The sequence below is a fragment of the Bombus vosnesenskii genome, unplaced genomic scaffold (genome assembly GCF_011952255.1).
Source record: "Bombus vosnesenskii isolate JDL3184/JDL3185 unplaced genomic scaffold, Bvos_JDL3184-5_v1.1 scf7180000013379, whole genome shotgun sequence".
In the NCBI taxonomy this organism is placed as follows: domain Eukaryota; kingdom Metazoa; phylum Arthropoda; class Insecta; order Hymenoptera; family Apidae; genus Bombus; species Bombus vosnesenskii.
In genome coordinates, this window is record NW_022883009.1 from 875,518 (window position 1) to 902,722 (window position 27,205).

The 27,205-nt window shown below is 38.7% G+C and overlaps 1 protein-coding gene across 4 annotated transcripts in view; it reads left to right on the forward strand.

Annotated features, from left to right (window-relative positions):
- Window positions 1-27,160, forward strand: part of LOC117237569 (beta-1,4-N-acetylgalactosaminyltransferase bre-4-like) — a 39,316-nt gene extending 12,156 nt beyond the window's left edge. For 2 of the 4 annotated variants that reach the window (XM_033501668.1, XM_033501667.1), the window contains exons 2-7: window positions 14,324-14,817; window positions 19,888-20,150; window positions 20,699-20,935; window positions 23,318-23,501; window positions 23,595-23,813; window positions 23,892-27,160. In XM_033501668.1, the coding sequence (XP_033357559.1) occupies window positions 14,663-14,817; window positions 19,888-20,150; window positions 20,699-20,935; window positions 23,318-23,501; window positions 23,595-23,813; window positions 23,892-24,030 (1,197 nt within the window). In that variant the 5' untranslated portion in view covers window positions 14,324-14,662 and the 3' untranslated portion in view covers window positions 24,031-27,160. Of the gene's footprint in view, window positions 1-674; window positions 694-1,869; window positions 1,904-14,323; window positions 14,818-19,887; window positions 20,151-20,698; window positions 20,936-23,317; window positions 23,502-23,594; window positions 23,814-23,891 lie in introns of those variants that run through there. The other 2 variants (XM_033501669.1, XM_033501670.1) reach the window with 2 other exon arrangements.
- Window positions 27,161-27,205: the final 45 nt, after the last annotated feature.

Here is a 27,205-nt window from a genome sequence, read left to right on the forward strand (position 1 = left end):
TCGACTTGGACTTGCTCCAAATTCAAGCTACCGTAAAATCGCTTTTATCGCCATACGTAGGATGCACCCTTTACGTTTTATAAAGTGGATTCTGTTCGCTTGGACGAAAATATTTGGTAAATAGGAAGGATACCTAGTCGCTAGAAAGAATAAAAAAGAACGAAAATTGTTCGAGCTTTTTCAATTTAATTTTGTTAGAATTTTATCTGTATCTGCTATAAATTTGTAATTTCAATAATTTACGTACAGAATTCAAAACATGTGACTTAAAAGAAGAAATAATATTCTTCGTTAGTAATAAAAAAAAAAGTTTCCACTTTCTGCATCAACTTAAAATTAATGTATGATTACTGGTATATATTTAGACCCATTTTCCATAACTTCAGTTTATCTTACCTCCTCTTTTTACCTACCATAGCTGAAAATTTTCCATTATAATTGCTTCATCATCAGTATAACGTGGAAGCTACTCATATTCAAAGTTCGTCGGTGAACTTTGAATTTTTCATTTTCTTTTCCGCCTGTAAGTTCATAATGGCGGTATTCATTATCTGATCACTTATTATTTATCTATGAGCGAGTAAGAATTGCTAAATAAGTAGAGGAAAAGAACAGAATAAATAAGAACGATTCGAGTTGTTTGTTTCAGTTGAAGGAGAAATATACAGTTGACGGCGTAATTGAATCGAAATTGTAAGTGAAGAAAGATTCAGTTCATCATAATTTATCATGCGCTTTCACAATGATCTAATTCATTTTATTGATTACATTCGACATAATAATAGGAAACAAATTAATTTTTTGTCAGGTTTTAAGTTAACTCTTTGATACCCTGCGCACCGTGTTTGCAGTGATATTATCTTGATTTGTTGCTAAAGTCTGCGTACGGTGCAAATAATATTTGTATGTTCCATAAATTGGACGGAATATTTTATAGGATCGGTGACATGTTCTCGTCCTCATTATTAAAGCGCGTATGATTATCGTGACTGTACTCGTAGGATACGTGCAATTTATGGTAATGTGGTATCCTGATGTAATTCGAATTTTCTTGTGTGACCGTAGTGGCGTAATCGTGTTACGCATCAGGAACACGAAAAAAGAGACTGCCTTATTACGTATAATAAAATTAATATTCATTTTCATTACGTTTCTCTTCCCTTACGGTTATTCCTATATCTCCATATATCGAGAAAAATATTATAGAGAGATAAAAAATATTTACAAAATAGTGATAACTGACTACGTGAAACTAAAAATATAAAAAATACAAAATGTATGTGTTTCATTCTAAAATCTGTTCTGAGGTACACATTCAGATATTTTTAAGTAACTGATATACGTTCAGCGTGAAAGGTATTCGTACAGTAATTAATTTCAACAAAAATATTGTAGAACATCGTTCATTAACAACATTTTAACAAATGAAAAATATGTATATATTCTTACAAGTTTGTAGAATAATTAAAAAAAAAAAGTGAGAATATGCGACACCTTCTCCTGTCGTGAAAATAAAGCATTTATTTGTTAAAATTTTGTTACTAGACGAGGTTCTACGATAATTTTGTTAAATTTAAGTATTGCACGAATACTTTTCGCACGAACGGTAGTTACTGAATTTACTGGTAAGTAACGTTTAAAATTATCAGAGTAACAATTAAACTCTATAAATACTGCGGGCGTCCGACTACTTTATTTTTAAACGTTGCTTATCTGCAAATTCGGTAACCGTATCGGTTACTTGAAAATACCTATCTGAATATGTATCTCATATTTCTGAGTGAAACTCGTATATCTTGTATTTTTTATTCTTTTAATTTTGCATAATCGAGTATTTTTTTAATGTTAATTTTATGTAATTCTTTTTAGATTAATCCTGTTTGACACCAGCGAGAACCCATAGGTAAATGAGCTATAATAAAAAAAATGTCACATTTTCTTTTAGAATTTAGCGGTTTAAGCACATGAACGTTTCTTGTAGCTGTTGTATCTCTCGCAATTTTATTTGTCTCAATGTGCTACATAGCCTGCAAAGTTAGAATCGGTCAAGCCGTTTTTAAATTACAAGAGCACAAACAAACCTACATACATACGTACATGAAGACCAAACACAATACCATTTCTCTGTCGTAGTCGAATAAAAGAAGAATGTTAGTTTAGAAAAAAGTAGTTCCTGGATGGTTAGCTAATAAATAGATATAAATCGCACTAGTTCTCGTTTATACAGCTAACGTGTGCACGTGTTTATCGCTGTAGACAACACACACTAGGTTGTAATTCATAAATAATTTACGTGGCGAGTTAGGCAGTCACGCGATCTCGATCGTGTCATCCGGTTTTTATAGTGCCCCTATCGATGAAGCCAGTACGAGAGGCACAACGTTTTGTCTCGTTGTCTTTCAAAGTCAGCGAGTAGCGCGGTGAAGTTAATTAGAATTTGATTGATGCTCAGCTCATTTGTAGGAAAGTAACTGTATCCTCGGAATGTTAGTAATGTTGAACATTATGATAAATCGCGGGATAAATTGGTTTCTTAGAAGGAACATATTTAACCGTTATCTCTGCCTAGAAGCATAGAAAGTATTATGGGAACACACGAGTAATAGATTGGGTACTTATAGTTCCGTTTGACAAACCGAATGTCGCGACAAGAAACAGTAAACGCATTTACATGTACTGATATTTGGCATCGTGCCCAACGGTTCGACAGAAGTTGGCCATGTCCTTGCTTGTAAAGCTAAAGAAGCAAATTTCCCGAACGGTGCACGTGTAGTTTGTTTTCATTCGCAACGTTCGTGCAGAAACTTAACGCAAGAATAGGCTCCCGGTTGCTAAAAGTACTCCACTCGAGATGTCTTACATACTCGACGTTCGTGTATCGCGAATAAGTACGCGTCTATGTCATGATGATGCTACAAAAGCCCTTGAGCATATTTTGTGGTAACTACGCACGGCTCTGAGAAACAAATTGCACGTCCAACCAACCTTCGTGTCACGTTTGTATACGCAAGTTAATCCAATTCACGAGGGAACTTTATTTCCTCGGCAAAGTTCGCGACCTCCTCGAGCTAATTGCAAGCTGACCCTTTCGAGTCATTCGCCAGCCAACTCCGAAGACATATTATTAAGCACTCTAAATCGGTTCTTCTCTTCTTTCTTTCCTCTTCAGTCTTTCATTCGTTGACGTCTACTCTTTTATATTCCGATAATTTTAATCTTTCTCTTTTCTTGTCTGCGTAAAACGTGCGTATTAAGTACAGGTACTAAATATATACTACTACTGTTCGTCAATTAATAATGAATTAATAATTGGAAGTAACACTTAAGTAAATATCTTTTTATGAGATCAGCGTACTATAAATTCAATACTAAAAACAGTTACTGAATGTTCATAAGTGTAACAGTAGGTTTATATTATCGTTATTGCGGTTTCGGTGTTACCGCTTATTTATTTTGATAAGTACATTTGATAAAAGTATATTTCCGCTTAACTCACAGATAACACGTCGAATATAGTATACCTGTATATGTAAACAGGATGTATACTTAACTACGATTATTGCATAAATAATGATTTTAACGAAAAATGTTTCAAATAAACGTAGATGGTTTCGTGGGGGACATAATTTGAGGCGATTAATTTTTTTGCAGTAGGAGGCGTAGAAGATATAATATGAAGATATGTTTTCTTTTATCTTCTTTCACGAAGTTATTGGATATTTACCTTGGTTCGTACTTTGTCGAGTACCATCTTTAATGAGCTCATATTTATATGACGATGTTAAGGATACTTGTGTTGGAGCCAGTCTTGCAGCATTGATTTTCTCATTCTGTTTTCGTTAAATTTTAAAGCTGCTATCAACCATCAACCACTGTTCTTTGATATATCTTCAAGAATCAGTCCGTTTGATTAATTTATTTCAACTGCAAATTTGTCGATAATTTATTATTATTATTATCATTATTATTGTTGTTGTTGTTTTTATTGTTATTATTGTTATTAACAATTTATCGCGTCGCATTTAAGGAAGTAGAAGGTTTTTAAAATTCTGATCGTAATGTAACGTAAAGTATCGAATAACTGGGCGTAGCCGGTAACTTCAGTATTTCGGCATATTCACGCCCATTTGATAAGACTTATACATACTTGATACATACTTATGAGAGAAAATAAATATTCACGTTGTTTCTCGTCTAACTTACTGCTCAGATTCATAATAATATATCTTAAATGTGCACACGTTTGAAAATAAAATATCTCTGTTTCATAATCTTTTGATCGGTGTTTGCTCTTAATTGTGGAAATCGCAGCCGCGAGTAACAGTGCCAACTACCGCTAGTGCCATTCTGAACCATCTGACCTAACTTCGAGTTAACTTTGGCAAAGGGTCTTATTATATCTCTGTGCGAGTTCTATCTTGGGTACTTCATTACGCACTCTGCCATTTCGACGGTAGAGAATAATATTGAAATTGCTAGAATTTCTCAAACAAAGATAATTGAGGTTTCTAAGAGAAGAGCCTTGTGGTAAATATATGTGTATCAAATTCAATTTAATTTAGCTTGTAATTATTATTCGAAATAAAAGTTTCAAATCCGTCCCATATTTATCCTTAGGGTTCTGTTTGTAAAAAGTATTTTAATTCTTAAATTCATCGCTTTTATCACACTTTCTTATCTTATAATATTTTTGGCAAAGTACAGATCTTTCTTAGCACATTATTTTAAAAAGTTAATCTCTTTCTTGTTACGTTTTTAAAAGAGTTCAGGATGAAGGTATTGCAACTGTTTCTATTGCTGATGCAAACTGTTTTAAAGTACAAAGAGATTGTCATAATAAACTACACAAGAAATTAAACACGATTATCTTGTAACACCGTTAAATATACGGAAAATTGATATAGACGGATAATATACGGATAATATGATATATATATGAATTATTAATTAAATTAACAATTAATCATAAATTGATAAGTTACAAATTAATAATTAAATATATAAATATTATATATATATATTACATATAAAATTATTTATAAACAATGTAGACAGATGTGTACATTACTCAAAAGGTGCAAATCGTTTTTCAGATATCGTAAATTTTTACTGCCGTTTTGTATCGGAAGTACTTGTAGTTTCCTCATTTGCTTCTATATTTGAACGCTAAGCGCAAAATACGCAGAAGCAGTTTCCCTGCAGGTTACCTAATAGTGGAAGATTTATTAATAGTATCTTTTGGTGAGATCATAAGGTTTACGAACGTATTCTAGATTTCTCCAAACCAGATTATGCCAATTCAATTTCTATATCGGAAGATAGCGAATGTCTATATCACCGAAGTCACGAAATTTCGCTGTAAAATAAAAAGGACAAAAAGAAACGAGTTTAAGGTATACTATTTATACAATTAAATTGATTAGATTAAAGGTATACAATTTAACGAGAGCTAGTGATCTATTGCCCATAGGAATTCAGTTTTTCAGTCGTGCAACTACTCTATATGCAAATACATTGCCAAATGATGAAAAAGCTACGAATTAGCAGTGGCATTTAGCACTGGCATCTAAAGGCAAATTACGAGTCACAGGAAATCGGGATTACACGAAAATGAAACACGGGACATGGTCTTTTCAGCAAAGTTCTCTTTTCAAGCCTGCCGTTTTTGGAGCTCGAACGATCCGAGATTCGCGTGTCGAAGTTCGCAGGAAAAGGCAAGAAAGAGTTGTGGTTGGCAACGGTTGCAAGGGAAAACTGAATCCAGCAGGGAAGAGAACGTCGTGCATTTTAATTCGAGGTTCAAGAACCTCCTCCTACTCCTTTCCACCCTTCATTCCCGCCCTTCGTTCTATGTCCTCTTTGGGGCTTTTGCCCTTCGAGGAAAGTTTACAAAATGAGTAGCAGCAAGCCCCTCAGCATTTACTCGTTTGTACTTTTCTCCGTATAACGGACCTCTCCTTCCGCTTTTACACTTTTATTCTGATCCTCGCCTCAGTTTCCGCTTTTTGCAGCTTTTATCTTAATATTTTTATAATTCTTGCTTCGCATAATTTCTTACTCACCACCCTCTCTTTTACAAGCGACCGTACGTTTTCCTTTCGCGCTAACAACTTTCATTTACGAATTATGGAAGCCTCATCACGTTTCGCTCTCGCGTTTCCCTCCGAGATACGTATTTGCTCTCTTTTATTAATCTCTATGAAAATGAGTTATAGCGCCGTTCCTCTGCGAACTTGTTGCCGAGATTTCTTTTCGTACGATCGTTTTCAACCTTGTCTTGTTTAATCTCCTTGTCCATCGCGTTTATTTCTCTCTGGCTCGATTTCCTAGAATTCTGAAATCGTATCGCGGCATATCTTCTGATTAAAATCCCATAGGCGAAGTAATGTTGGCGAAAAAATCCCATTCAATTTCCAAAGTTTAACATCGCATATATTATAATGACTTACGTGGTAGGATGAAAATTTCTCAAAGAATCGCAGAGAGAAAAACGATTTCATGCAAGTTCTGCCGTAACTCGCTCCTTCTCAAAGCTCTTTTCGGAATGTTCTTGAACTACATTCTTCTCTTCTCATGAATTTAAAGAGATCTCGACCGCATTTGGAACGCGTTTCATATGTCTGTGTATGTAACTGCTTTGTTGGCGAATCGAGCGAACTAATACACGGTAGAAATGTCTCGGACGAAACTTTAATACCACACGTGTGCAAAATATTCAAAGCGATACTCAGATGCGACACTGCCCAAATATAACTTGTTAAAGTTTCAAAAATTACGATTCTGAAAACATTAACGAGATAACGTTAGAAAATTACAATGGACGTAGGATTAGAAAGATCGAAGGTTTTCGCGTAGCATCGTGTCGTCGCAGTATCTGTAGTTTTATGCCTTACGATTAAAGCCTCACAGCTGCAGACTCGAACATTATACTATCTGCCACCTTTGTCTTGTGACTGCTGATGCAGAAACACTCGAGAACCCCTCGAGATTCAAGCCAGGTTGCATCCATCCGAACACTTTATCGTGCTATTAGTTGATCATAGTATGGAAACAGTGTTCCGTTATACTTCCGTTCGCACATACAGAGTTTACTGGGCCATTCATTTTTGTCGTCTAAGCAAGTATTTTTTACATAGAAGTCAGCCGTTCGATGATTTAGAATCTACAGACGACTGATTCGTAAAACGATGAAAATATAAAGTTGGACAATTTATTTGAAACGAATATGATGAATCAGATGATCAAATAATTACTCCAATTAGAATAGCAAATAAGTTTATCTCAAAATAAAGTCGTTTGCAAATAAATTCCAAAATCTCGTTTGAGAAATAAATTATTTCCAAATAATTATCTTTATAATTATTTTAAACAACAATAGGAGATAAAGGATATGATATAATAAAGTAATAATAATAATAATAATAAAGGTATAATAATAATAAAGGAAATGATCGTTTTCCACGTGAGTATGTTATTATCTCCAACACTTTCCTTATTCAAATTTACAGTATTATATTTGATGACTTGTCCGAGTCTCTCTCGTGTTGTACTATTAAAGTATGAATAACAAGAATAACGATTACCGTATAGACTTAAAGAAGGTCTAGGTTGAGCAGAAGCCTCGCTACTTATCAGTCTTATGTTTTACCGTCGTATCCGAATCGATCATTTCGTAAACTTAACAGGATTCATTGAACTCATTTTTCATTTGAACTCATTCATTGATTCATTTCACAGTACTCGACGCTGCGAGTGAAAACATCTAAAATATCATTATTTCCTGTCACTGTATCTTCATGAATGCTTCGTCGATAAGAAACCCAAGAGAAATTATATCGAATTACATAGGAGATCTGGAAACCATTTTAGTGCTCGATTCATTGACGTGTCTGAAGGAATAACTACGTATTACGTCGCAATTTTATATAAGAAGATCGATAAAGTCTAAATTAAGAGTAAATATTTAATGATAGCTGGTTTAAATTGTAACTCAGTTGTTCAAATAGAGGAAGCACATCGAACTTATGGAATATTTAAACGAAACATGTTTTCAAATCCATTCATTGACGTCACTATTAAAATTTATCTCGTCCATTAACAACACATATAGAGTACGAAATAATTTACTCCAGTTTCGGTTTCGCCGTTCCAGATAAAATTGTCTCGAAACAATTTTCTATAGTTCGGCGAGCAAAGAACAGTCAAAAGCTTTTATTCGATTTGAAATTCCCGGTCAGTTTATCGGACGGTTGAGTTTTTGATACATATATTGTAGTTATCGAGGGATTTATGATGGCTCAGGTATTCAGGATCCCAGGAACTTGTAGATCGCGATACTCGAAGAGAAGCACGAGAGAGGAAGAATCTACCGGAGCAAAGACTAGTTGATGCTATGGTCGCCATGACGATGGTTATCGATCCCCCGTTTCGCAACCCCCGTATCTCTCTCTCTCTCTCTTTCTTCTCTTTCCTCTCCGCTTTTCTCTTTATTTCTGCTCTATTCTTCGAACTCTTATCTTTCCGCATAATGTTTTCCTTTCTTTCTTCCGATATAAATCGCGTACTTTAACGCTTCGACACCCGACCTGATACTCTGTAGCTTCTATAAAAAGCTTGAAAAGATGCTGGCCTCGTTTGACTCAATGTTCTCAAATCGCCGCGACGCACGGTGATAGAGGAATGTTGTAATAGAAAATATGTAAAGCTACGTAAAGATCGAAATCTACAAGCGGCCAATATCGATTCGTTTAGAGATTCAAAGATTCACGAGCACACGAAGTGGAAACGATATCCTTTATTGGCCGTATAGATTCAATTTTTTACGAGTATAGTCTGCCCACCACGGCGATTCTGATTGCTCGTACATTTGATATGTTTTGGCGATCGTCCGTTAAGCAAACCCGATACTCTTTCACTTTGCACTCGTATTCATCACGATGGTTCGTTTCGAAAGGTAAAGGCTGAATTTCGTTTAATGTTGAAAATTTCGTACGTTGGTCGAGGTTATAATTAGGAGTAATGGATGATAAGGATATTTCGTTTGACCATAGTTATTACATGATAGTGCATTTATTGATGCGAATGGTAAAAGCTTCTGTAATCAAGGAGAAGTTTAATTAAATAGTGGGTAAATATCCTGTTTACAAGTGCACGTTTCAGTTTCTATCATCAAAGTTATGTACCATGCCAACGATCCACGTTTCTATGTTTGTGTTACTCTCTGCAGCAGTTTAATTGTGTTCACAGTTGGCTGAAATAATCAAAGTGCCGCGTATTAGATTATAATTATTAAGTTTTTCGCTATTTACATTCCTACCTTGATTACATTTATTGTTAACGTCAAAGATTTTCTTTGTTCCTCTTTTTACTTTTATTTTTATTGGATGACGTGCCAGCCTCAAACTCCGAAGAAAGTTGGAAGGTAAAATTTCTTCTGGAACATGTTAGTCATAGAAAGTAGGAAGTTTCTCTAGTTAGTGTTAATTACAAAATTATTCGATTCTTTCTTACTTAATCCTTTCATAACAAAATGGTCTTGCGTTGTGCGAATGTTACATTATCCATATTACAGTTTAATAGATACAAAATCCATTTGTTAGGACGTCCGTTTTCTTTTTCGTAAATCTCTAGATCATTTTCTGTTTAATCAGGAAGAGAGATAACCAAATCAACCGGTTCGCCATCGATGATAAGAAAGATTGCGTTTTGAAATTTGCATAAATACTGTATGAAAGTTGCTCGGTTATTTGCAGAGATGAAGAGGGGTCGAGCAAATTTCCATAACAAGATAAACCGTCGCAAGTGGTACTACGCTGAACGCAACACAGCTCGTTAATAACAAATATGCTTTCTGATAATATGATTATCTGAATTAGGCCATGCATAAGTAACAATTGGCCGATCCTTTGTATCGTTCAGCCGTTCAATTAACTTTACTATCTTGAGACAAACCATCTTTAAAGTTACTAATACTTGTCATATTAATTTAAGTAATAATATCTGTAGTAAATGTTTCACGTAATAATACATGCCATGGCTAAAGTGTTACAACTAGTGACCATGAAACATTTCAAGGTACTTCCTGTTATCGATAATCTGGCGCCGAAGCGATTAGTAAACATGGAAGGACAATTTTTCAGAGATAAACGGTGCAAAGCGGATATTGTGGTGCAAAAAAAGAAAAAAGAAAGAAGAAAAGAGTGGAACAAAGCGCTGAAAGGTATACAATGAGTACTTATAATGGAGAAAATTATGAGCGTGGCCGAAAAGCGGTGTGCAATGTCTCGTATTAAAGAATTAAAATGTGGAGAGACAAAGTTAACAGCGTTGGGAAACAGTTGGAATATCCGGATGATAGAAAATACAGTGATCTCGAAGAAACAACCGTAATTTATACATCCGGAGCTTGCGACGTGCGCGTCCGTTTCCGACATAGTTTACCATCAACCAGAAACTCGTTTAAATAGTTAAATATTTAAAAGGTTAAAGAATCTAGCTTCCGTATTCTTATATAGGACTAGAAACGCGCGAGTTCTCACTTTTCGGAAAAAAAACTTTCTTCGATGAATTATTTATTTATTGTTGCATCAGCTTATAAGCCAGTAATAATCGCTATTGTATTAAAAATTATGCATGCACATTACTCAGCTTACGTGGAAATCAATTTCGAAAAGACGGAATATCTTGAAAGAATTTAAGATGAAAGCGTAATCTGAATATTTTCGGACGGATGAACTCATCTGTCTTTACATCTTCGATGTAGGGTATAAAATGATGGAAAATAAAGGTTTGAACGTAATGCGAACGGCACACCTTACAATCTCTTTGATAGCGTTTCTCTTTTGTCTCCAGGTCTGCGTTTCGATGAAAGCATACGACATGCATATTGCACGACACTCGTTTCAAACGCATGCCTATGAATCGCTTTTCATCTTAGTATGTGCATATACGCTACTTTAATCGAGATGTATTCGAAAGAAGTCTCGGAATAAGATGGAAACCCTTGAAACGTTGTGTCGCTCGGGTGTTTATCGAGTTACCGAGTTTGGAATGTGGCCGGTTTCTAGTTATCGTTTGATTCACGGCACAACTCTTTCAACAGACTCGGTCAATCGAAATTTAGGTCACGAACGAATGAATGTCTGTCGTCGAAAATTCTATTCATTTGGGGATGGTCCCTTGTAAGAAATATCGAAACACAAGAATAGAAATTGAAAGAAATTGCTACATTCTTGTAAAAAATTCTATTCTTGTTCAATACTACTATTTGAGAATCACGTATAGAAAATGTATGTTGGAGGGACTTTTATTGATTTCCCTCTTGATGAGATTCCGGTAAACATGCTGACGTAATGTTTTATTAGACAAAAATCGAGATAAACTGTGATATGAAACGTTTGTATTTGCTACGCGCGTATAGAAGAAAATAACTATGATTCAAAGTGGAAGCAAACAAGAGACGACAGCGATATAAACGCACAGAGGTTGTTTCGTTCAAGGCTATGTATCGAACATGGATGATTCCGCTGCAGCTAGTATTTCGTTTATATACCGTGAATTTAAATATCGAGGTACATATATCGAAATACACACAAGACATAACGATTGTTATAAAGGATGAACGCGATAACATACTATCGAGTCTGCTTAGGAAGAGTTGACGATAATATCCTCTTTGACTATTCCGCCCACGCAACGCAATCGGTGCACCGAGGAGAAAATCGATACGCGATCACGCGGTGGAACTTATTCGACGCGCCAGAGAAAATTCCGAATGGATCTTCCAGAAGAATTCCACACCAGTGCGAACGCTGTCGCTTCTCGACGGAAAATAATACTGTAGTTTTTCAACGTAATATCTTTCGCGTACCAACGTTTTACTTTTGCTCGATTTTTTCAAGTGCTTTCACCTACATCGAATCACGAAGGTGTTTGAACATTCGCCATAGAAAACTTGTATAAATACATAATGCGTGTTATTAAATTTTTCATTAGCTCTATCATCGGATAGAAGGATTAATCCAAAGCTATAATTTCTTTATCGAAGATCGTGTATTTCACTTGTCCAACTCTCTAGGACTTCTCATTTATAAAAATACCGTAGTAACTGTTCTAAATTTATCAGAAAAACTCATGTATCGAGCTATCTTAAAAGAATCGCACTCTTTGGAACATTAAGTGGATGAAACGTAATATGTATATTTCCATAACATCTGTGTTAATGCTATCGATTCGATCTAATTTGTTTGACACGCGACCGAAGAGAGATGCGAACGTTTGGAGAGGCTCGATGCCGCGATGTTATGATATCGTAATAACCATTGTAATTGTAGATTTTGCAATAAATTACACGGCCAACAATCCATTCACATCATCGAATGTTATCGATCATATATCTCAACCGTTCTTATAAGTAGACTAAAATATCAATACCGAATGTTGCAAATTTTTTTATACGAAAGCATTTTTATCGAAAGCATTCGGTTACTTTTGCATATTATATTTGTGTATTTGTGGCGGTATAATGGGAGTGACACAAATTCTGAATTGCAACTTAATTTTTCTCCAAGGTTCTCTTTCCTGTGTACAATCTAACATTGCCGTGATGGGGCAAAGTTTCAGTTACCGACAAGTCACGCGGAACTTATTTTCTAAATTACGATATTTTTCCAATTTATTGAAAATCTCACTGATGTTATCTAATCTTTCAGCTATTTCTCGGATTGTTGAATAAGATTCTCGATTAAAGCTTTAATGCATCGAATGTTACTGATTATCTGTATCTTCATCAAAAGTCAAAGATACCATTTTGAAATTCTGAAAACCACTTATCGTGACATGTCATAGCTGACACACGTTCTCTGTACGCTTCACGATTATTTTTAACCGTGTTTGTAGTCGTATTATCTCTGTTAAATTTATTACGCAAAAATTCGACTAGAAAACAGGTTTAATAGGTCTGTATTGGAATAATCAAACGCGCGTGTGCGACGCGATCGATGCTGGCCTTCTAATATCTTTCTTTGTCCCTGACTTTGAATGTTGTTTCAGGTGTTTCAGGTGTTTCAGGTGTTTGCGCGTGTACTGTTTGCGAAATTTACGTAATTACGAGCCTTTTGCGATTACTGTTTCGTTTTATAGCAAGTGATAAAGCGTGGCTCGCATGAGCGCAACAACGCGTTACATGATTACTTACTTTCTCTGATCATGCAATACGCGCTAGAAAACTAGACTGGATACGATATCTTGGACAGTGACATCGTACGTGATGGTTCTCTAAAAATATACGTTATCGGTGGTGATAATGATTTCTGAGATTTTTAAATTTAATTATATTCAAAAGCAATCTTTTGACGAAGTAGTGGTTCGTTGACTGCCACACACCGGATGCGTTATCTAGTCTCTATCCGGACCATTTATTATTACGTAGATGCGTACGGAATGTTTACTCCGTGTTTTCTATGCGATATTCTAAAGATCTATCATGCTTCCTTTCAAGTTCAGATTTACAGCTTCCTCTCTCTTCCTTGCAGAACGTGGGTACAAATTAAACAATGCTTCGCACCACACTTTTTTCTTCCCATTGAATTTTTCCGTTTTCATAGAAACGCGTAGAACGCTAACGTTGCTTCGTTGATTAACATCTTCTCAACGAAGATAGTTGCTATGTTCCATCTAGTTTACACGTTCCCTAGCACAAACGATTGCAGCAAAATGTTCCCTACGTTTAGCATTGTAGTCTACATTTCATGAAAAGATAATAAGCGTTTTTCCCGATTACTGATTCATCGATAATTTGAGCGAATTAAACTCACATACTGTTCCTATAAATCGACCGAAGTCTTCGGATATTTATGACACTCATATATCCGACATTGATTAACGTTAATCCAGCAAGGCCTAAGCGGTGAAATAATACGTAAAATAATATACACGGATCGACGTTATTGCAAAGTAATAAATTTAGAAATCTAACAATTGGAAAATTTTGAAGACCTTAAGATCTGACAATTTGAAACTTTGTGAGATGGAATGTTCGTCAACGCAATATCGGTCCTTAGTAGATTAATAAAGGATTGTTCGAGAAATTGCCTTTAAACGGCTTTTATGCTCTGCAATCGATATTTGAATCGTGCGATTCGTGTCAATGTCGGTAGTAGGAATTAGTTTCGTTCGCTCGATTTACGGACACTTGAAACGATATTGGTAATCGATTGTCATATCTGCGATTTGCGGTCACTCAGTGGAGTGACAAATACCAATGTAAAAACAGAGTGAAAAAACACGAATTGTGCAAGGCGAACTGGTTTTTTCTATTTGTCAGGATACCGAAGGTGTCGTTACGCTGAGAGCACTGTTGCCGGAGGGTAATGCGCTTGGTGAGCGGAAGTGAGAAGCTCCGGGCGGCCTTTTCTTTCTTCGGCCCTTGGTCCTGTTCCGCCGGCTGTTTCCACTCGTTCTCCAACAAGTCAACCACTGCTTGGAAGCAGAGGGGACGAATACAGTTCGGGGCGTCCTTCTGGATCTCGGAGGAGGAGGCGTCGAAGGCGTGGAAGAGCGAGCAGGGCAGAGGAACAGCAACAACAGCCAGCAGGGAGCGCCTCGTCCAGTACGGCGCTCTTCTAACGGCGGCAGGAGGGAGTTATGGTGTCTCGTACATGCGATGACTGTGGCTGCAGCCGTGGCACTGTGGCATCGTGCCCACCTTTACAAGGCGATCGCCTGCGTCGTCCTCGCTCTTATTGCCATTCAGTATTTACTTAGTGGCGTGATCGATCGTCGCTCCATAGAGACGATTTTCACCATTAACGCTACCAGGTACGTACGTCAGACGTTTCCCATGATAATTAGACCGCGAAAGCTTACGCAAATTTTTACAGAGATGCATCGCAATGAATTAATCGATAATTCTGTATATTCGTTGCATATACACTGTACACAGACTCACGAATCCACTCGAACTATCGTCTTTCGGTGCTAAAACTTTGTCGTTTCTATTTCCTAAAAATTGAATCGTATGATTTGCTTTAATCCTTCGGTTTAATTGTAGGATACATTTTTTCATTGCATCAGTTTTTAATCTTTTCAAGGAGCGAGAAGAAGGGAGAGAAGCAGAACGAAAGACTAAAGCGCTGTTTAGGCAACTTTTTAAGACGAACAGTTAGCGAAATTTATGACGAGAGGTCTGCAAATCAGTAATGTTCCGAAAGAACGCAAATTAATAAAATAAAAAATTGCAAAACGCTAGAGACGTTTTGAAATTAACATAGAATCTCATACATGGAGTATGTCGATGGAATTACGAGAAAAGTTTGAACATTTTATTTCCGGGCGAAAATCGTATCAAATTACCATGATTATGTAATGGGAACCGACAAGTTCGGTTTGCTCGCATCCAAGTAAATTCCCGAGAAAATTTGTCATTTCGTCCAATCTGCACGAATATTCTAGAAGCGTACGTGATCTCGTTACTTCGTTAGTGGTCATTTAGATTGTCCGTTTGCGGAAGCTACTGACTAACGATCCTTTAACATTCGTATTCTCCGGAGTTGCAGTTTCACGGATTTACTCGGCACCGCACAATTCAAGACGAGTTTCAGACGATTAAACCAGTACGATGGAAAAAGAGAGAAGAAAAATGTTTCGGCGACGAACGAACCCGTCTAAAGAAACAGAACTCTGGGGGGTGATGCAGCTCTTTTTTTGGTTATAAAATACAGAATATCCTGAGGGCAGTGACGCGTCGCTTTGAACTTTACCGCGTAAAATAGTTTGCCGTTTGCTCGAAGCGTGTACCCAGCGCGGCGTGCAGATATCAGCGAGAAAAATGAGAATGAAATGAAAGGAAGCAAATGCAATTTCAGTTCGCTGGTTGTTCGCGTACATACGTTTCTTTTACCGGTCAAATGTTAAAATACAACGATACAGAATTATATCCTTGAAGTTGGATTTACTCCTTGCAACGATCACTTGTCGTCAAAGTGAAAACATATACAGGATGGTTGGTAACTGGCGGTACAAGCGGAAAGGGGGTGATTCTACGCGTAAAAAGAAGTCGAAAATATAGAATAAAAATTTTTCGTTTGAGGCTTTGTTTTCGAGAAAATCGACTTTGAATTTTCGCTCGGTACGCGTGCACGTTATCACATCTCGTTATAACGGATCTCAATGTAGATTTTTAAAAAAATTAAAAAAAAATTTTTCTTCTATATTTTCGACTTCTTTTTTCGCGTAGAATCACCCCCTTTCCGCTTGTATCACCAGTTACCAACCACCCTTTATATGTGTATACCGGTACTCTAATGGGTTGTTTCTCTTCGACCAACAACATTTACTTCCTTTTATACATAACATATCGTACTCTGAATATTTTCGTTATTCACTGTATCGCGATGTAATACGTGTAATTAAAAATATTTGAGCGTTAACTTGTCAGATTAACTGCTACTTTCACAAAGTTAATACAATTACCTCATAATAGGTAGCAAGGGGCGTTCTGAAGAATGGCATTCTCGATGCGTTAACAATTTGTAACGCGTTACGAAACGATCGTTCATTTCGCGTAGAGAACACACGATTTTCCATGGATTAACGCGACACGTATCGTGTCACAGTGCACAGGTCGCAGATACGATCCCTCGTATCGCATAGCGCCTCGTACATGCAAACAAGCAATCATTTGAATAGCTAGCTAGCCATTCCATGGACGCACGATTCTGCATCTAATCGCGCTGACATTCGCTGTTACTGTTAGTTGCGATCAAGCTCTAGCTTGTCGCTCTATGTCTCGCATATTATACCCATATTTCTCCATGGTACATATTGTTAATTCGATACCCTATTGTCAAGAAGTGTCGTCATTGCCTCGGACGTCATGACCATACCGTTATTCATATATGCACACCTGCGCCTCCTCTTTTGGTTGGAATCTCATTAGTAGAAGTAGTGCTTCCGAGAAACCTAATTTTTTTTAACCTGGCCATATTTAGCTCCGGTATGAGAACCGGAGTTTCCGATTTTTCTTACAAACAAGCAATGTTTGCGCTTATTAATTCTTTTGGAATGCTAATACAAAAATCAAACAGTTACCTACAAACTTTTATTAGACGTTTCCTTTTAGTTAGGTATCGACCAATACGAACTTCCGTTGCTTCAGGACGTTCAGCACGTCGAACGTTTCCTTATAAAGTCGTTCAGGGAAAATATTTGAAGCTTATTTGGAAATTATTTGGAAATAAATTAATCGTAATATTTGCTATGTTCTATCTATCTATCTATCTATCTATCTATTTGATATGTTCTATCAGCGCGATACTCACAGATTGCTTCTGAACGTCGGGGGGATTAAAGATTAACCCCTTAACCTACAATTACGGGCATAGCCCGTAGTACGATGATCGGGTCAAACGTAAATATTACGGGCATACCCCGCAGTAGATGATCGGACCAAATGTAAATCGGCCCAAAATTCTCGAACGTAAATCGTAGGTTAAGGGGTTAAAGGTGCAATATTACGGAATTAAAACGAATCTCTTCTATCTCCAATCAATATTGTCTTTTTGCTTGAACTTTATATCTCATATTCTAGTAAGATCTTTTTGCAAATATGAATATGATTTTAGAATATTCAAAATATACAAATAATGGAGATACGGGTACGGGAGGCTCTGTTATAAAATGGATATTTCATATTCCCAGTCTCTTCTCTATCTTACAATTGCATCGCTTTAGAACTTGCTCGTGACTTACGACGCGATTCTTCGTAAGCCCCCATACTGGCGGATACAACCCCATTTAAATGCAAAATTTCTTCCCAGAGATTCTTGCAACTCTATTAACGCATTTAGCTGTGAAACTAGCAGAGAAACAGTCACCGGCTTTGCTATGTTTGGAGTTATATTTGGAACAAAATGTAACTCTGTTGACCTCGGTTATCGCGACACAACGAAAAATCGGCCAAGCGTTTCACAACGACCACGGGTGCACATGCAATGGAATAACACGCATGCATATGCATGAGAATGCACGTTATTTGGACTTTCCCGCCGATCCCGTGGCAAACAACACAACACTGTTTAACCCACTAAGAATCAACATTGCATTAATGCAACGTGTCATTTGTCATTTTTTCAGATAATTTACGTTATCGAATTTTATGTTTGAATATTTGGTCAAAGCAAGGAGCATGGATTTACGTCATATTTCGTTCAATTGCTATTTCTTTTTCCATCTCCCACGATTCAATAAAGTTCACGCGACGGTCACGATTTTTCAGGTATTTCTATTAAGGATGGCAAGGAAATATTTCGAACAAGTTAATCAACACTCAAAACAGTGATAACAAATTGCGATAATCCGTAAATCTGTGAATTATTTACGACTGTGTAAAGTGTTCCGTAATACGAGATGATTTTACGCGAAAAAATAAATACAGTAACTGGAGTTACTACAAATATTGTAGTTAAGCTCCGGGCAATGTTAGTCTGTACAGTATCCAATAAATTTTTCGCGATTAGGCAACCATCTTTTTTCTGATTTACTGCGCAACACGACGCGACCCACCGCTACATCGTTCTACCGGAACGTATCGATTTTTCAACCGATTCACGAACTGCAGTTAGTTTTCAAATGCGTTATCGAAATTAGCGACGATCGTTGTTTGCAAATGCGATACGCGCGCACGCTGCATGCATCGCACTCTATATACAGGGTGCGGCCGAAAGTTATGTACAAGTGGGCACGAAGCGATTCCTTATGAAAAAAACAAGAAAAAAATATAAAATACAAATTTTTCCTTCGAAGCAATTCCAATGGAACTTAACGCAGCCATGTAATTTTCAAATAGAGCCGAAACTGAAAGTCATTTCGGCCGTCGCGTTGCGTCGATTTCTCAAAATTACTACCGAGGTTCGATCGAATTATTTGTATTTGTAATCGAAAGCTCCCATTGCGTTGAAATAATGTATTCGAAAGAAATTGCTTAAATTATTCGAGTCGTGAAATAACGTAGGCGTCGCGTCGATTCGAACACTTTTCCGTAGTAATCGTAAGATTCATCATTTAGCAATTGAATTTACCAGGTCAGTGTTTCCAAGCACTAGGATGGAAACCTCGTCGAGATTAGCCGGAGGCTGAGTGGCAGTCGAATTCCGTTAATTTCGAGTCGAAATGCCCCGTTTGCGTCTTATTAGGTTCGCTGGGAAAAGGAGAAACGGTAATCGGTCGCACACAAAGCAATTCGGGTCGATTCGAAAATCTCAGTTGGGAGCACGACGACGTTATATCAGTTCGGACCGGGTTTCTTCAAGCGGCGATATTACCTTGGTGATAGACGGAGTCTATCGGTTTCCTAATCGTCGTAGAACGTATTAACGAGGTGAGTGAAATCGGCTTGCAGTTAGCAGTCGTACTCTAGCTCACACGGTCTAGGCACAATTGCATTGCACAGTTGTTAATTGGTTCGTTGCGTGCGGAAGATATTCAAACCTGATATCAATCGACGTTCGATCGTGGAATTTTTATGCATTTAGAGATCGAGTGGAATTACCGGTTAGTCGGCTGGCAGCGAGTGGTGTATACGTGCACATTATGTATAGGAATGTTAGGTTGCAAGTTTCTACTCGTTAAACGTAAAATAATATAAGAAAGAACGTAATAAGCTACAGAGTTACAAAACTCGATACTACTCTTTTAGCTAGTAATGCATCGGATAACAGACGATCACTTTTCCGATATCCGATTTCATATATATTCAATATATATTCATATACATATTCGTATTCAAACAAAGACCAAGAAAATTATCAGTTTCATTAAAGGAATTTGGAAATAGAATCCGATGTGGCAAAATCGCGATATAATTTTGGCTTAAAATTTATTTTATTTCAGGTACGCGGATCGTACGTACAGGCATCATCCACGAGGGTTGATCATATACGGGCCTGTAACGGTGTCGAGTATATTTGGTAACAACAATGCCACCTTGGCGACCTTGTATTGGGGCGGCAGAGATAATTCCAGCTTCTCCAAACTGGAAACTGACTTCTCCACTCGAGATACGTACATCGTAGGAAGTTCGCAGGAATCTTTGACCACAAACTCGACAAACAGTACCGTGGTACCGCGATGTCCGCTTATTCCACCGAATCTTGGTAAATTTTTCTCCGTTTTAGTGAGGCGTTTCTCAACGATCTTTAGCGAAATTTGCCGCGAAAGACAACGTCAACGTTACGGAGCGTTGTAAAAATAGAAACGAGAATATCCCATAGAAAGGAAATAAAACGATGACGAATATCGTGGAGAAAAAGCTCGTTTCGCAAAGGCACTCGGATACAGCCTCTGCGTGCTCATTGATTCATTCTACTCGCCGATATGCTCGTGGAATTTTCTTGCATAGAAGGAACACAGTGACGCCGCAAGAAATATTCCCTTACTTGTCTTATCTTTAGATTTCCAGTGCTATCCAAGGTGAATGTAAAATTTCTAGCATCCACTGTGTCATTCGTGCATTATTTATCATTTAGATAGTTTTCCGCTGGCAGTTCCATCAGGCTTAAATAGAAACTATACAGTTCCTATGTTATATCTACGGATGTGCTAGCGATATATAAATTTTTACATCTAACTAAAAGTTATATATCAACGTTCAAAAGTATCTGCCTTAAAAGATCAGCGTTAACATTGTATTGGACATTAACAGTGGGCCCATTGACCGTTATCAAGTCTCCTCCGGAGTTGGCAGAGATGGAAAAGACGTTCACCGAGGTGAAGCCAGGAGGCAAAGGTTGTCCAGTGAATTGTACAGCCAGACATCGGGTAGCCATTATCATTCCGTTTCGCGATCGACTGATACACCTTCAAGCGTTGCTTTACAATCTTCACCCGATGCTGCTTCGCCAACAGATCGACTATCAAATATTCGTGATCGAACAGAAAGGTAAGCGAGCTTTCACAGGAACGTGATTCACCTTCGGTATCCTCGAATCTTGTTCCTTTTTATTTTGTTAATCTATTCGTTACGCGGCACAGTACCGTGCAGGACATGTGGCGTGACGACCAACAAACCGCGAGGTTTTTTTATTTCACGGATGTCGTGATTATTAACAGTAGCAACGACCTATCTCTCGGTACAAATTCACTTGGGGAAATACGCGGAACGGTTGCCCGATGTCAAGGTCTTCGAAACACGATGATAATGTTTTATGTAAGAAGACTGAAGCGTAATCTAATTGGTAACGCGCGAACTATGATAACTGTTGTACGTACCGCATTGCGGTATCGGTAGCATGAGCTCGAGAGAAAGAGGGAGAGAGAGAGAGAGAGAAAGAGAGACGTGCCGATCAGTTCGTTGTACTGTTTCGCACTGTCAAGTTTTGACCAGATTTTGTCGCTCACATATCTATTCTAGTCAGCACAGTGACGCCGAAGAATACTCTCAGGGGAGAGTAAGTTATAGTACGAGAGTGGTTCGCATTTTGGAAGCATTCGATAGTAACATTATTTTGTATTCACTCGAGAGAAAGTTGGAACGCGAGCGATCTCCGGTAATTGAGCGTCGCTTTCGCGTGCTTGCTCTCAAGCGCAATGTTGACTTCTGACAGATAACATATGCGACTCGCGATAGCATTCCTCTCAGATTGATACTCACCTCTACACAGCTTTAATCCTTTACACTCGAAATACCAGTTGTACTAGTACGATTTTTCCGTTTCGGAAAGGAATCCGCGCGACATCGTTGAAATCCCACGTCGCGAAACCCGTCAGTTTCGCCGCGACTCGAGCATGACTCGAGTGTTGCGAACAAGATCGAGTAGTGGCAGTTACTTTCAGGCGCGATTAGTCATAGCTGTCCTCGATTTGCCATGGTACCGTTAATATAAAATTAATCTTTTCTTCGTCTATTCCCTCTTTGTGCTCGTTGAATTGCGTCAAGCTTGTTGTACATAGCAATGTTGTACATAGTCATCGTTGCCGTGCAATCGCGACGACATGTTTTCTCGTTATAAAGTCTGCGAAAATCATCGTACAAAGTCAGAATGTAAGAATTAGTCAATTAGGATTATCAGGAAAACGATTGATCTATCGGAATTTTAGAAAATTAATGTAAGATGCGAAACAATAGCGAAGCCCGAGCTTGTTAACGCAACGATCGTCACTATATTCATAGAACATCGAACTGTATTAATAGTCTTCCTTGGTGGTGCGGAGTACGCGGGTGTCCATTTGAATCGAATCAAACCTATTGATCGGCGAGCTTCCATTAAACGTAGACCAATCTTCTCGAGGACGCGAACTTTGTTACGCGGACTTATCTAGACGTTCACGTCGACAAACTTGAAAATCGAGTTCTCCCGCTCTCAAGAATCTTCGTCACGATAATAAACCCGCGTACAAACTTAATTTACGTTCATCAGCGTAGAGCAGCGCTTACGGATGAACGAATTTCAACGAAAGCACCATCGCTGGCCTTCGATGTGCAAAAAATGACAATGAATAACTGAGTCGAAACTAGGTAACGAATCGCCAAAAATGGAATAAAAGTCGATCGATCGGTCCGAAGGATCAACGATCACGAAATGATAACAGTCAGCCGAATAGACGAAGAAAAGATTGGTGAAAGAGAAAAGTGTCGTATCTATTATAGATGCTGTCGACGGTAAGCGTCTCGCCTTTCAGAATCTGTAGCTCTTCTTTACCCACGACCCTACAATTTTTCCTTTTGACGCGATCTCACGCGTTATGTTGTTCCTCGGTTGACCTAGATGCAACGACCGCGTCTCCGATGCATCGCACGTGTCCGCTAGCGACAGGGAAACTGTCGATACCTGACAAACATACTTCCATTCAACCTATTTGCATATACGCGAACAAATCGCTCGTTTACCGAATTTGGTTCCTGGAGATAGATGACGCATCGTGTGAATGGCCATTCAAAAAATGGGATGATTTCTGGCGTGTAAACGAGAATCGTTTCGCGGTAAAGAGATGATTACGTTTTGGCAGAAACTCTTTACGCCTGCGTACGTCTGCAAGATGTTAAAAGAATAGTGGAACGAGCGCAGAGTTGACCGAAGATAGAGCTCACGGCCTACTTTTTCGCCAGCTTCTCCAGTCCTCTCGAGGCCTCCTATAAAGAGATAAGATGCGAAACTTTTGATCGAGCCGTACTCGTTTCTGAATCGCGTCCTCTGGCCGAGGACTAAGGTACACAAGAGCGTGAATCGTATCTCGTTGGAAAGAAATGACGCGCGAAATCGTTCAAAATCTTTCGCTTCGCTTTTGCGAGACGATCGATCGAGTAATTTTCCCCGTTTTCCAGGTAGCGACGCCTTCAATCGCGCGATGCTCATGAACGTAGGATACGTGGAAGCCTTGAAGGAACGACCTTTCGACTGTTTCATTTTTCACGATGTCGACCTACTTCCCGAAGACGATAGAAATCTGTACACGTGCCCGGAACAACCGAGGCACATGTCCGTTGCAGTGGACAAGTTCAAATACAGGTATCGCGCTAACATCGAACCAGATACGTTGCTTCAACTATATATTTCAACTTCGATTTCTTTCGTCACGCGTGTCGTCGTTGTTCTATGCAGGCTACCATATGCCGATTTATTCGGCGGCGTGTCGGCGATGTCATGCGAGCAATTTCACCTGGTAAACGGATTCAGCAACGTGTTCTGGGGTTGGGGCGGCGAGGACGACGACATGGCGAATCGAATCAAAGCGCACGGTCTTCATATCTCCCGATATCCAGCGAACGTGGCACGGTATAAGATGCTTACGCACAAGAAGGAGAAGGCTAATCCGAAAAGGTGAGCTGTCGACCGATTCGATCCGGTATTCGCGTACAAATACCAACGCTTAATCTTGAATTTCTTCGCCTTACGCAGATACGAGTATCTAAAGACGGGCAAGAAAAGATTCTCCACGGACGGACTGAGCAATCTTCAATACGAGCTGGTCGACAAACAGAAGCCAAAGTTGTACACGTGGCTTCTGATAAAGCTGACGCCTCCGCAACCTAGCTGATGGCTATCTTGGATCGGATAGCGACCCGATCTGCTCGAGATCGCTTAAGAAGAATATCCTTTCGATCCAAACGCGAAATGTCGCGGAGTAGGAAACGAGTTACGCTCCGACGACGTGTCGCGTTCTCAACGTAGCAAGGTAAATCTCTTAAAAACGAAAGACGGAATAAGAAGAAAAGAGGCGAAGACACTTTTTTATTGGGTTCGAGGAACATGGATTATTGAAAGAAGTCAGTGTTTCAGCCGCTTTAGGATACCGACGAGTTGGACGAGTTGTTTCTCCCGTGATTTTGTCATCAGCGGCGAATGGGAGAAACGTTGTTACGTGATATATTTTTATTCCTCGTATTTTTTTATCGCAACGATAGATTAAAGACCACGTAGAATGTAGCGTACGAGCTAACGTGCCAAAGGAGAGTGAGAATATATGTATGCGTGTGTGTATGCAAGTGTGTACGCGCTACCAAGAGTAAGCGAGAAGGAAAGCGTAAAGCGAGAAAACCGCGTAAAGAGAAACAGGAGTGGCAGCTGTGCCATCCTTTCCGGATCCCGCTACTATAGTTATATAGTACACATATGTGTATATGTACACTTTACACGTATGTATCGGTCTATATGCGTACGCGAGTACATACGTACGAACCATAGAAAGCTCGAGGCTTCTCCGACGGCAGGCCGAGTTTCCGGTTGTCCGCTGTGTATCCAGGACAGCTTTGTAAACGACCTTTCAGCCGGTGTCGTAGGTGGCTTCCTTCGAGTTACATACCTACCGCGAACACCTTCCCGCTAGTTTCCCCATTGAATAGGACAAACAGATCCTTTCCTTTGTTTTCGACGTCCCGACGCAATTTCGTTTTAATCGTGCCTTGCGACTTCCTATGTTACAAACCTATTGCATATTGCAACTGTTGCGAACTCGAATTTTGTCACAAGTTTTGCTCCTTATTAGAAATTCAAGAATTTCGGTACGATGGAAATAAAGTCTGTGCTATCGTCTTTACGATTCGTACGACTCGATTAAGGTACTAACGAACGATTGATCTTCAGTCATCGTTCGGTGTCACAGCTTACGCGATTTCCAAAGAAATAATAAAATGAAAAAGATTGTCGGAAAACTTGAATATATATGTTTTTGGTCGTTTGAAGATAAAAAGAAGTCACGTAAACAACGGTCTCTAGCACGAATCACAGACAAAGCATATTTTTATAAGATTCATGCGGAGCTGCGAGATTTAATTATTACGTTACGCTGGTTAATTGTGTCGCGAAAGGTTTATTTCCGCGTTAGGGGCTTGTGTAATCGTGTAGACGAACGTGCAACGGAAACGGTACTTAAGCGTATAACGTGAACTAATGTCGGAACCCCGCGTATTCGAGAGCACTCGTCGTTTATACACGTTTCCTCGAAATATGTTAAAAACCGTACACGCGTTTACATATACACGATACACGCATAAACACACATTTGCTACGATACCGCCAAGGCAATTCGCGCGCGCTGCTTGGAAACACGCGATCGTGTATAACAGATGAAGGAAGGGGTAGAAAAATTTGATGAAAAAATTCCAGTAAATTTTCGTTCGCCTGGAACGAAACTGGGCTGTCGCGGTTGTGTTTTTCAAACGGGGCGTGCGAGAATAAATGCGCAGGCGAAGAAATCAGAAACAAAGAAAAAAAGAAGGAGAATGAAAAAAGTTTTCGGTCGAATCGAGACACACACAAATACATATCACGTGTAACGTAAAGTACGCGGTTGGATGGCGTCACACGACGTTCGATCGTTTGGGTTTCGATGCTTAAATCGTTAAGGGTGAGAGTACGGGCTGTGAATAATGCACCTTCCTTGCGGCGACAAAAATCTCGCGGAACAGAATACGAGAACGAGCACGGTAGAATTACGCCAATAGGCAGACGTTTTCTGCGCGTCGCGCCGCTCGTGTTTGTAGAGTGAAACATTGGATACCGGGAGAACAGGTTTCGGAATCGAACACAGGCACGTAGTCCTCTGTACGCTCGGTATGCGCCTCGTTAATCGTTGTTCCTACCGATCGAATTTCAAACGGTGTTACTCGAGATGAGATCGATGTTGCTCGTTTTTCATGGCTATCGAGTGTCCAGCGTCCTTCCTTCTACCGTGCTCTTGACTCTTACTATTTCGAAGAAGCTCGTTAACATTAAACGCGAAGTTAACGTTTAAAGGAGAACGATACACGCGAGACGATTCCGCTTTATTGTAAGGATACTGTGTACAAGGCATTATCGAATAATCGATAATAGGTAACAATAAGAGAATAAGCAAGCGGAAGGTTGAAAGACGTCGGGAAACGTCAATGAGTTTAACCGATTCGTTGAAAACGAACGTCCTTTTTTTATTATGATTATTATCATTATTGTTACTATTACTACTATTCTCGCTATTACTATTACTATTTACTACTACTGTCACAACAACAACAACAACTACTACTACTACTACTACTATGTACTGCTGTTGTTGCTGCTACCACTATTACCACTATTACTACTATTACTACTACTACTGCGGCTGCTACCTACTATGTACTATTTTCTTTCTTGTTTCGATCGTTGTTCCTTCCGAACGGTTCTCCGTTGTAACATTATGTTCACGCGCGTCTCGGATGACGATCGAGACAAGACATTACAAGGAAAGGAATATTTTCGTAGATACATTTCATCGACAAATACGAAAGAAATACAAATTTTGTTGGTTAAACGTTTAATCCGTACTCGGTTATACTCGTCTCGCGCAACTTTGTAAAAGGCACGACGATTGAAACGAAGGGAGTAGCGTAAGCAGATTTTAGCTATTTATACGAGGGTAATGAAGAATGCGGTGTGTAATATACGTACGATTATTCGTAATCCGTCGCTTATATCGAGAATAATTATTAAGGTATCATGGTATTAAGGTGCATATTCGCGAATGAACACGGATACGAGGACGTGGTTAAATCGAAATAGAAACGACGAAATAAATAAGGCGTAGGAAAATGTAACTCGTATCTTCGTACACGATGTGTTTGCAGTTTATTTGGAAGATTAGAATTTTTCACAAGTTACGCTCGTGATGTATCGAAATAATAAATCCTGTTAAAGCTTCTCCTCGTAAATCTCTCGGGTCTTTCTTCAACAATTGTCTTTAACGTTTTATCTCG